At 48.4% G+C, this 12,249-nt stretch overlaps 1 protein-coding gene across 1 annotated transcript in view; it reads left to right on the top strand.

Annotated features, from left to right (window-relative positions):
• The first annotated feature begins 884 nt into the window (after window positions 1-884).
• The window catches only part of PNPLA2 (patatin like phospholipase domain containing 2), a 28,818-nt gene continuing 17,453 nt past the window's right edge, over window positions 885-12,249 (top strand). Inside the window, exon 1 of the mRNA XM_066551951.1 lies at window positions 885-1,171. Within this exon, the coding sequence (XP_066408048.1) occupies window positions 985-1,171 (187 nt within the window). The 5' untranslated portion in view covers window positions 885-984. The remainder of the gene's footprint in view (window positions 1,172-12,249) is intronic.

The raw sequence follows: 12,249 nt of genomic DNA, 5'->3' as shown, positions 1-12,249 counted from the left end.
GTACAACAGTTTACAACTTCCTCATGAAGGGAAGACAAGAGGCAGACACTGATCTCTTCTCTCTGGTGGGCAGTGACAGAACTGGAGGGAATGGCCTGAAACTGTGTCAGGGCAGGTTTAGGTTGGATATTAGAGAAAGGTTCTTCCCGCAGAGGGTGGTTGAGGACTGGAACAGGTTCCCCAGGGAAGTGGTCACAACACAAGCATTAACAAGAGTTTAAGAAGTGTTTGGACAATACTCTTGGGCACATGGTGTGATTCTTGGGAACGTACTGTGCAGGTCCAGGAGATGAACTTGATGATTCTTGTGTGTCTCTTCCAATTATTTTATTAGTTTTGAAGGGGGACAGGGATTACCTTTTTCCTAGTTCTTGCCCTATTGCTGTGACAAGACTTGCCTCCTTCTGACTCCTCAGCTTTTTGTGAAAGGGGAAAGCTTTTCCTGTTCTCTCACGTTTCTTGCCCGATCCCTGAAAAACAAGGGAAACCCCAAGGACTTGGAGCAGATGCCAAGAATCAGGATGTTGCGCGAGGGAAGGACAGCCTGCTGCCCCGGGACAGGGCGAGGTTTGGGGCGCTGCGAGCAGCCGCAACCCTCTCCCCCGGAGAGGCTGGCTCGGCCCTTGCCGCTCAGGGCGGCGCTGGCGCGGCCCCGCAATGCCCGGGGCCGGGAGCCGGGTTCACCGGAGGAAGGGTTGGCAGGAGGGGCCGGGCACTCCCGCCCGCGCCGCGCCGGCCGAGGGGCGGCGGCCATGTCGGGGGCGGGCCCGAGGGCCGGGCCGCCGCATATAAAGCTGGCCGCCGGTGCCGCTCTCCCAGCGGCAAGCCCTGCCGTGTTCTGTAATCGCATCCTCGGTAGCAGTGCTTCCCGGCTGTCCCGCCCGTCCCGAGGCGGCGCGGAAAGAGACCCGCGGTTTCACTGCTCCGCCGCGGCTGCTGCTGCTTCCCCCCGGCACCCTCCGCCTCCAGCGGGGCGCGGAGGCCATGTTCCCACCGGACTCCACCTGGAATATCTCCTTCGCCGGCTGCGGCTTCCTGGGGGTCTACCACGTCGGCGTGGCCAGCTGCCTGAAGGAACATGCCCCGTTCCTGGTGGCCAACGCCAAGAAGGTGTACGGCGCCTCGGCCGGGGCGCTCACCGCCACCGCCCTCGTCAGCGGCGCCTGCCTCGGTAAGCGTGGGCCGAGCCTGGCGCAACTCGGCGTGTTCCCTTCGTTACTGCTAATTTGTTAATTAGAGCACCAGCGAGGGGCTGTGGGTGTATCTATGTATGTGCGTGCAAATAGCGCTGCGCCCGCCTCCTCCCGAAGTGCGAGCGGCGCTTTGTTTTCAAGGCCTTTCCCCCCGCCGCGGTCCCTGCTGGGTGGCTGAGGTCAGGGAGGCCCCTGATGGTAGAAGTCAGCACAGGGCTCCTGGTTCTGACACCACCCACACAGACATCTATAGCTGTGCTCGGTTTGTGGGTTTACCTTGCTTGGGTGTGGGAGAGGAGCCTCTCGCCGTGTGGGCACTGGCCTTTGGTGGCTGTGAACGGGAGGTGAAGCGGCTGGAGATGGAGACCCGGAGTTTGCGTGTGCAGATGGGAGCTGGGCAGCATCTCTGAGGAGCGCAGCCTTCAGTCTGCGTGTTTGTTTCTGGAAGACTTATTCCTTGGGATCTTGGGCTGAGGAACTCTCTTGCCCTTTGCAAGAGCTAGATCTCCAGTTCAGCTAGATTTTATCTCTGTTTTCAAGTTACAGAATAACCCTAAAAAGTTATCTCTAAGCAAGCACAGTGTATACAGTGTGTTCCTATGGGGGAACAGCTGAAGAAAATGGTCTGTGGTGCCTCCTGGCTTTCTTGTCATTTTATATATGGGAAGATAACAAACACATGTTAGAGTCTGTACTTGGAAGCTTTTATGTTGAGACTAACAAATGCAGAAAAATTTCTTAAGCTTGAAAGGGGATTGTGGTGGGAGAGAATCAGGTATATCTGTTTAGTCTGAGAATTATGAGCCTCTCCTTGAGATAAGGGCAGCCAGAGCTGTTTATTGAAGTTCTCACACTTTGACAGGTGTTTTTCCACAGCGCTCCTTTCTGAGACATAGCCCTTATGCAGCAAAAGTTAGTATTTTCTGTGTGGTTAGGTTTGAAGTTTCCCTTCCTGAGCGTTTGTTTACAGAAATGCCCAGTGAAGTGCATCTGTAACTTCTGGAGCTCTTAAAAGCTGTTCAGACCCCAATCTGAGATCTTGAAGGCTGTAGTGACGCCTTGGTGCCAACTTTTACTTTGGACAAGGGATAATAATCCCTAATCCCATTTTGTGTAGGGATCCATTTGCAGGTAGCTGCCAGGGATTCAGTTGTTTAATTGTGTTGCTTCCCTTGAAGAGGCAACTCCCCAATTAGTTCCCTGACTAGGTGATCCCTCTGCCACTTGAAGGCGTGGCACAAGTGTGAGACAGGCTGGCAGTAGTGCCCAAATCCTTTGCCTTGCTCAGATGCCATCCTGGGTGCTGAGCAATCCTGTTATCATGTTTACTTTGTCCTGGCTATTTATATGTCCAGAGCATCCATGGTGTGCCAGGCACTGCCCTGAGGGAGGCATCCAGCCTGGTCGAGAGCTTTCTGTGAATCAGAATAGGTTTTCCCACTCCCTGTGAGGTACAGTGGGAGTGTAGGAGGACTGGGTTAGGGGCCACCTTCTGGGAAACGTTCACCTACCTCCTGAGGAGGGCAAACCATGCTCTTTAAGGCTAACCAAGGCTTAGATCTTGGGTGTTCTAGTTCTGTCTTCCATTTGGCTTCTCTGGAATTGTTTTCTTCTGACTCACCTGCATGACTGACATGTATCTTGGGTAGAGAACAGCTCTAAGGCAACGCAGTTGACTTCTGAAAGTAAAAGCACATGGGGTGCGTGGCCGTACCTTGTCCGTGTCATAAACCCTTCTGACAGTGCAGCTTCCAGGCAGAGGTCCAGAGGTTAGAATGAAATCATAGGGGTAGAAGAGGACTGGGCAGAAGGTACAGCTAGGCCTGAACTAGGAGAGCAGTTCATTCTCATACAGGCTCTTACAGGGTCCTGAGTACCTGTGTTTGCTTTGCTGCTGAGAGCAGGTGGTAGCCCATGGGCTTTGAATCCTATGGCAACTGCTGCTCTGCACTGTCAGTTGCCCTGTCCATGAAACTGGAATGCTAAATAATGTCTCTTGATGAATAACAAAGGGGGAGTTTTGCATAAAGAAGCCTTGCTTATTTGACTGCGTGTAGATAAAGTTAGTGTCCTCGTGCCTGTGAACTCAAGAAAACTCTACTGTGCAGAGACAAATACTTGCAGGGGAGGAGTGGAAAAACCTCTTTCTTGGGGGTTTTTCCATGAGTCCAATCTTTTGAGACCCTGATCAGGAGAGCAGAAATCTTCCTTGATTTCAGAAAATAAGATCCCACTTAGGGGTTTATTTTCCAGCATTTTCCCTCTGGCCTTTGCATCTGTTCAGCTTGCCTGTGAATGCATTCTGCCTTCTCTGTTAGCTGAGACCTCACTATCATCATCTGTGTAGGACAGAAAGGCTTTGCTATGGGCTGATACTGAACTGAAAGCCCTGACCAAGTGATCAGCAGCCTTTAGAGCACACTGTGGGCTTCAAAGGCGTGCTTGAGAATAACAAAGAGAACAACATTGGGCGTGCATATTACTTAGGCAGGGCACCTTATATTTATATAAGAGATCAGGAGGTATTTACAGTCTGATATGACCTTGCCTAGCTCTGGTTAAGCACTTTACCATTAAGTTGTAGGGATCTTGGATTTGTTGTTCAACGTTACAATCATGATGTTGCCCTGCATCTGAAGTGCTCTCTCTCCAGCTTTGAGATTCTTCTGTTTGCTAGCATGAAAAAGCAGTGCAATTTTTCCACTAGCATAATCTGTATGGCTATCGAGGTGCTTTGGGCAGTCTCCTGTGTTTACAAGTTACTTGATTGTGCATAGTGCAGTGTTGTGGCATGAACAGCTTCTTGCCCCAAGTATATTCTAGAAAATCGCCTCTGTAATGCCTATACCATCTCTTGGAGCTCTTGGAGTCCAGCACGCCAGGAAATGCACCTTTGTGTGCCAAGCAAGTGGAAAGTTCTCATGCTGGCATTGCTCTCTCCTCTTTGTGTGTACCTCCAAACCTGCAGCTTTTCACAAATTCTAGGTGTGGAGCTTTGAGGATGGTCCCCTGTCTGTATAAATCTGAAAGTCACCGGCCTGGATGAGAAAAACTGGAGTACATGACGTGGTGACACTGTCCTTTTTCAGTCAGGAGGAATGCTAAAGTGCAGCTACTGCAGGACTCTTTCATCCCTAGTACTGAGTAGGGAATGTAGTTTTGGTAAGGTCTGCAATCATCTTACTTTGGTGAGCTGTATGGGGTTTGTTGTGCTTGCTTTGGAAGCATAGCAGCGTGAATAAATGATGAGATCTGAAGCTGTATTCACTGAAAAGCTGTCTTTGAGCTGGTGCTAAGGTCCCTCTGACTCATAGTTAACCAACAGCATCTCAATTGTCTGCATGTGAATGTTGTCCTAGACAGCCCTATCTGATGGTGGGTTGGAACTGCTGAATTGCTTCTATTTTGGGGGGAAGGGGCGGGTTCTGCTGTCAAATGCAAAGCTGGCTATCAAACCCCATCTGTGGAAGTTAGCTGTTCTCCTAAAGCATGACAAGGTCAACAGAAAATGAAAAAGCAAGCTGAGGAGATGCTTTTAGTACTAAGAATAAAGCAAGGAAGCCATGTGTTGCTAGATTGAGTAGTGTTGTTTGAGATGCTCTTTGGAGAGCACTTTCTGGGTTGTTTACAGCATTTTGAAATTTAATTATTTTAAATTGCTATCTTAACCAGGACTCTGTCTCAGGCTTGACATGAGGTGACATAAGTTATTTGACATTTGGGTTTGCTTGTCAACTGTCACCATGTGACCACCAGGAAATGTCCTGCTGAACTGTAGAGATGTTTTCCATTGGGTAGCAGGAACAAAAAAAAAAAGCCCAATGAACAAAACCTTTTGAAACTGAGATAATTAGCAATATCAACATCTTAAATGTTGTGCTTCTGCAATTTGATTATGTGCATGCAAAGGCTTAAGAACTGATCATGGAGATTTACTTTCTCTGTGTTTGTGTAATCTTAACAGCAAATCCCAGATTGACAGAGGGAAATAAACCAGCTTAGAGTCTATGGAATCCTCAGAGCAATGCCAGTTTATGCTGGCCAAAGCATGAATCAAGATGCTTATCCTAGGGGAAGTATACGTGATGCTGTCTTCTGTGGCTGTGTGAAGAGAGCTATGGATCTCCACAGGGACACAAAGGAAAGTCTTGTAGCATCTGTGGTGTCTCAGTAGTTAGGTCCCTCCTTGCACAGGTGATGGGCACCTGTACCTCCTGCAGAGGCCCTCCCTGGAGAAAAAGTTGTTGAGGTCAATAGCCCCAGCCCAGGAAAGAGAGACCTTTATGTACTTACATTGAAATATGGATATAATTAGTGGGGAACCTTCTGGTGCTTCTTGGAAATGGTAAAGCTTTTTTCTGTGGTGGAAATAGAGGTGGAAGGGAGATGTTCTGTGCTGACATAGATGGAAATGTTCACTGGCTTGGTGGAGAAGCTGCTGAGCCTGGATCAGTGCCCTCAGCAGTCACAGGGCTGTGGGATCAGGTGTCCAGCGGAGTAAACTGGCAGCCAGGGCACCCTGTAGGACCTCTTGATGGGAGGAAAGGAGCTTGTTCCTGCTCTCTGCCTGGCTCTAACAAGAAAGCTTCTGTAAGGAAAGGTGCTCTTGCAGGCATCTTGTTGGATGAGTGCAAGGGAAGCCAAGGAGCCCTTCTAGCAAAAAACAGTCCTAGCAAGGCATGTGTTTGTTCTTTTGGCACCCCGTATAGACAGCAGGTGTGCAGAGCAGCTTGGTGCCCAGCCTTGCTGTCAGGAATGGCAGCAGCTGTGCAGCGTCACTGGCAACAGCAAAAGAGGTCTTTGGTCATTCTTCTGACCTGTAGGTTCAGCATGTGTCTTGAACTTGCAGCATGTCTGACTTGTTCCACTTCTTTCTCCCTCTTAGCTCCCCAAACTCTTCAAGGCAACTGCAAGTCCTCCATGTAAAATGGGAGAAGCTGTTGTGTGTTCTTTAGAGTTCTATGTCCACTTACTGACTGTGTTTGGAAGCTTAGTCTTGATAAATCAAAAAGCCTTCCTCAAATGTCTTGCTGTGTCGTTCAGTTCCAAACTCCTGCTGCTGCCTGCACGTCCGGTAGCTGCTGGTGGTGCTTGTTTCCCGTCTGTTGGGGGGCTGTGTTACCTTCCAGAGCAGTGAGCTTGGGATTGAACTCAGATGTTGGGCCCCTGCTCACTCTGCCTCACCTGAGTCATCAGTTTCTCCATGTTTCTCTCTGTGCCCTCCATTAAGCACAGATGAAATGCTCCCTGGCTTGGCTGGAGACGATTTCCACCTCTTCTGTGCTTGGTTTCCACTGAACTTGAAGAGGACCATGCAAAGGCTGGAAATGGTAATTAGTCAGCATTCCCTCTTTCTGGAGATGGGAATGGGCAGGCCTTCTAATTACAGGACCTTTGCAAAAGCTCAGAAATCTTACTCCAAGGAGCAGTGTGAGTGGGTGGCTCCTGTTCACCTTGCTCTTTGCAATATAAACTCTACTCGTGGCTCAGTTCCAAAGTGGCCACCACTTTTCCATTGAATTCTTTGCACTTCTACACTTTTATTGCCCAGCTCTAATACTTATTCTCTTCCTTTCTGCTAAGTGTTCTTGGGACTTGAGGTGAAAGTCAGGATGTGTCTTCAATTATGTAGGAGTCAGCCAGGCCTATGTATTTGCCTTGGGCTGTGTGGCTTGTCAAGCAAGTAGAGTGAGAGCTAGTGAAAAGGAGGGGTAGAGGAAATTATTCCATGTGGAAGGCCCTAAATAAGTCCATGTCCCTGGGAAAAGGCAGATTGTGTCCTTGAAGTGGTAGAGTCTGAGGCAGTAGAAAATCCTTTCCAAGGAGCACATAGGAGAGAGGCCTGAGAGGAGCCTGGGAGTGGAGAAATGTTGCTGGAGATTGTTGTAGCCCTGGCATTTTGTAGCTATGAAGGCCAGAGGAATGGAGGAGAGAGTTTTTGTCACTTGTGATAGAACAGCTGCTCGTGGCAGGCCTGATCCTGTCCCTGGGGCTGTGCTGATCTGCGGTGCAGCGTGTTACATCAGGTGTGGGAGCTGGTAGCTTTATTAGAACCCAGGGCTTTGTGCTGCCCTCTGGTACTGCCCCAGAACTGAGCTGGTCGTGCTTTCTGGTACAGATAAAGGCCAGATGACTTCTGCCTGACAAGACATTTGGAATCTGCAAGCTTAATGAAGTGCCTTCTGCCATTGTTTCTCAGGCTTTTAGCTGTGCTGTGCCTGGAGGATTTCTTCTGAGAATGAACCACTCTCTTCCTCTTCATACACTGAAGTTTGTTTGGATGGATATTGGTTTTGGGGGTCTTTTTTAGGCTTAGGATTTAAAGGATTAAATATCATTTTAGCATTGGAGGTTCTGGCAATCTCTGAGCTTGCCACTCCTGTGGATTATCTAGTTTAGCATCCTGAAATCCCTTTGCATACGTTAATTACAAGGGCCAGTCTTGCTGGCTGCATTGAATGCTGCTGATTCAGTGCTGGGCCTGGCAAAAAAAAAAAAAAAATCCAGTGTATTATGGAGGCAAAGTGTGGATTCAAACTGCCATAGTTATGTCACGCATGGAAAAACTTTGAATCCTGTTTCAGAGTGGTCTGTCAGCACAGAGATTTACACTGATTTATCTATCCTAGTGTTCTTACATAGCAGGATTGGTAAAATAATCTTTAAGGGAAGCATTTAACTACTAACTATATTTTTGCACACAGAAGAGGTAATGTGTCAAATGTTCATCTGAACATCTTGCTGTTCTTGTTTTTGTGCTCAGCCCTGCAGGAGGGTTGAGCAGAGGCTTTTCCCCTGCTGGGGTCTGTGCAACCCTCTGTGAGCAGCTCCTGTCCTGCTCACACAGTAGTTTTCAGAACCTCAGTTGTGTTTTGGCTGGGGGTCCACTGCTGATGTCTCTGGGAGAAAGGTAGCATCAGTTTCTAGATTTTGCCATGGCTCCCAAGGTATGCATCCTAACCTTGTGATCTGCCTGATGCTGCTCCAAGAAAACAAGAATCATTCTAGAGCAAAATGCCAACACCCCTTGCCAGAGGACTGCTTTGGAAACTGAGCTTTTGATTCTCACTTCCTTGCTGGAGTCTGCTCTGCTTGTGCCAGGGCCAGTGGGAAGAGTTTGGGGTGTAAGGTGACATTTGACCGGCCTGTGAAGGGAGGGCAAAGCAGGCCCAGTAGGCAGTGCCCTCCCAGGGGCACAGGGAGGGGCTTGGCGTGGATTGGAGCGCTTGGGGAGCCCTGTGAGCATGAGAGCTGGGCATGATGTAGGCTGAGAGCCAGTGGAGGGTGTCAGGGCTGTTCCTCTCATCTGTGTTAGGGTCTTAGCAGTCACACAAGCGTACAGTGGAAAGGACAGGGAGGAAGATTGGCTGCTGTGTGACAGCCAGCCATGTCTCTGATATCATCTCTGAACATGAAACAATTGCCACCTGAAAGCACACAGGAAAGCTTTCTGCCAGGCTTAGGCTGATAGCTACCAAAAGCCACCACTTCTGCCTCTGTGCAGACCAGAGAAGAAAGGTAATTTCTCATTACACCATGGGTTTTGGTCTCTTTCTCCCCTCCACTAGCTTTCTCTGGATGAGTACTTGTTTTTGAAAAAATTGTTTCAAACTCAGTATTACTTGGTCCAAAGTGAGCAGCAAGGATCTGAGCTGCACTTTGTCTACTCTGTGAATCCCCTTCTCTTGTCATCCCATGCTGTCTGAATTGCACTAGAGCATTGACAGGGATTGACATGGATGAAGATGGAACATGGCTTTCAGTTCAGCTTGCCTGGGGTCCTGAGCAGCTTTTCCTTTTCATGCACTGTAATGTCATTTAATTTCTCTAATGCTATGAACAGAAATGCAGCATTGAGCCTCATACTGGGGCATTACAGTAAGGAAAGCTTAGACTAGTGGGTGTTGCTGTTGTGGTTGTGACAGAGGGATCCTGGCTGGCTGCCTGCTCTGAGCTGCCTCCTGCCCTTCCTATCAATTGTTTCACAGCAGCAGCTGCCCTGTTTTTGGGTTTGTGTTGCAAAAATAAGTGCTCCCGTCCTGACTGCAGAAACAAAGCGAGTCTCAGCTTGCACAACAGCAGTTCTGGCGAGGCTTTGGTGTGCCAACACTTCATCAAGTCCAGTGCAGAAATTTAGCTAGAGACCTCATCCAGCCTGTGAGTTCTTATGCCTGCTCTCCCTGTTTGCTTCTGTGCAAAGCAGAACGATGGGCCTTAAGGTGAGGTATGAGTGGTGCATCTGCACTTGGGCTTGCAGGAGGGTCCTACCCTGCAGGCACCAGCTGATGGATGGGCATGTGGCAGTCCCTGCTCTGCCTCGTGAGCTGCTCTGTGCAAGAGGTAAAAACCCTGGCAACTTAAAAGCAGATCCTCATCTTATGTTCCTCATATCTAGCATGTGGCAATAGCTCTGGTTCATCTATTAACTAGTATCTAGAGCACACTAACCATATCTTTTGGCTCAGATGGGAAAAATGTCTCCTTTTGCTTTGGCTTTATTTAAACAGGTAGCATAACTGACAGCTTTTTTTTTTTTTCCCCCCAAGTTGAAATAGAAAGGCAGACATCTTGGGACAAATGCATTAAGAGAGAGGCTTCTGGTTCTGAAGCAGTTGCAAATGATCTGAATTTATGTGGCCCTCCTGCTGCACAGTGTGTCTTGGGCTAAACAGTTTGTGTCTGGTCTAAGCAATGCTGAGTGTGAAGAATCTGAACCAGAAGTGTTGTGGGCTGAGCCCTTCTTTTAGCATCTGCCTCTGGCTGCAGGAGCTGGCCTTACTTGAAAAGCTGTCTCTTTCTCTTGGTGTTTGCACTTGCCCTACCTGTAAGGTCAGAATAGGTGCTGCTGACTGTAGTCTAACAGGGATCCCTAGGAGTTGCTCCAGTAGGTGTCAGTGCCTCTCATTCCCAAGCAAAAGGGGAGAAATGCCATTATGTACCCCTGGTGGCCAGGCTTTCCAAGAACTCTCCTTTACAAAATTGTTTGTTTGTTGAACTCTGAGGTTAAATCCCTGCACAGAGCCCCTGATCTTGCCGCAGGGGAACAGCTGGTCAAGCAGTAGGACTGTCTGTAAACTGAGTGGGTGTGGTTGTGAGGGCAGTTGTGTTTACCTCCTAGGTATCACCAAAAATAAAAGTTTCCTTCTTGTATGTCTTATCTGGAGCCAAGTGAGCTAAACTGTTTCTTACCTGATAGCAAAAATAGTTGGAGAGGAGGATTGAGTGAAGACCTTAAATTAAATAAAAAATATGCATCAAAACAACAAAAATTAGGGAAGTCCCAGAGGAACAGCTTGTTCCGGTACATGGTGTTTCTCAATCAAACTGGCTTACAGGAAGATGTGCACAGATGAGAAAAGAGTTGGTGCTTTTGAAGACTTCACTGCTAGCTGCCATCCCTCAGCCTCCAATGTTTGAAAATGGGTGCTTTTTATTTGTGTCAAATAGTGGCAGTTTTACAACTTCTGGCCAGTGAGGGGTATTCTTTCCACAGCCAGTGCTTTTAGGTGTCTGTCCAGGATTTTAGATGGAAGTTAAAGAGCTGTCACCAGCAATGGGGTACACCTATCACCTGAACATGTCTAATAAGGGCAGGTTGTAAAGCATTGCTCTTTATTTCCTGCTGGCATGGATTTGTCTCTGGGGCCCCCTTTGACATCTCTTCAGCCTCCCTGATGGACCGTCAGAGAACATCTTGGGTCAGGTTCCCATTCAGGACAAGCTGGCCTTTGTTTAGCTTGGCTGAAATGTTGGCTGGTTTTTGCTCTCTTGGGACAATAAGTGGAAATCAGGTTGTTTCAGCATGAGTGTGGAAAGTGGAACAGAAGTCTACCCAAGGAGTGGGCTCTTTCACAAACTGAGGTCATTGCCCACAAGAATTGGTGTTGTCCTTGGGTCACTGGCACATTGCTGTGCACTGCTCCTTGGGATGAACAAACAGGCACCTCATGATGATCTGAGCTACCTGTGAGGAAACATCCAATAATCTTCTCTGTTAAGTATTTTCTAGATGTCAGTTTGAAAAATTCTGTTCATAGCTTTGTAGGTTTCTTTTGGGCTGGTGACAGGAGTGTGTTGTAGTTAGGACTATATCATCTCCTGGGAGAGGCCAGGCAGGAAAGCTTAGCTTACTCTTGGTACTTAGAAAAGAAGCAAGTGCAGGAGCTGTGCATGCTGAGCTGGAGCAGCTTAAGGATGTGCCCTGGAAGAACATGGAACAGCTCTCCTGAAACCTCTGCTCATTGGCAGAGACTGACTTTTAGCTCTTGCACGTATGTGGCACAGAACAGCTGAAATAACAAGAGACGGGCAACAGAGATAAATTAATGTTGGGGAAGATCATGCTAATAAATTCCTTCTAACTCATCCTATTCCTAAATTTACATCTGGACTGGGATCTACCAGTGGGATAATGACAATTCCAGCAGTGTTCAGCAACCAGCTGCATTGAAAGCCAGGTGTGAAGATTTTAGCTGGGGACTCTTGAAAAGGACATCTGTGCTGAGTATCACACAAACATCCCTGGAACAGAGATCTGAGCAGAACTGAAGGAGTTCTGGAATGAGGTCCCTGGTTATAGTACACAGGGCTGGCAGGACTCCTGTCCTGAAAATCTTACAGTCAAAATAGCTTGGTCATGTGATTCCAAACTGAACATAGGGCTGTCCAGGACCTGGGGGAATAGCAAAAGTACCTGTGCTTCCTTCTGCTACTTGGCTTCCTTTCAAAGCTGTTGGTGTGTTGGGCCAGTTGGAGCCTTAGCTGGGTAATGGGAATGAGGAGGGAGAAGTGTTACTGATGTGTAGGAAGGAGTCCATTTGTTGGTGTTGAAGGAGAAGCAGGTTTAGTGAGGATCTGCAGTTTCCTGCCTGCCCCACTAGTTCAGGCAAGTTATGGTGTCTGCAGTCTGGGGTGTGACCTCTCTGTGCTTCCTGCCAGCAGGGACAGAGTGCTGCCCCTACATCCACCAGCTCTCTGTGCGGTCCTTTGCGCTCCGTCCCTGTTGGAGAACTTTTCCTTTAGGCTTGTATCCTATTTACTGTTGCACTAGGCAGGG

The sequence above is a fragment of the Molothrus aeneus genome, chromosome 6 (genome assembly GCF_037042795.1).
Source record: "Molothrus aeneus isolate 106 chromosome 6, BPBGC_Maene_1.0, whole genome shotgun sequence".
NCBI lineage: Eukaryota > Metazoa > Chordata > Aves > Passeriformes > Icteridae > Molothrus > Molothrus aeneus.
This window is presented reverse-complemented; position numbering and strand designations above follow the sequence as displayed.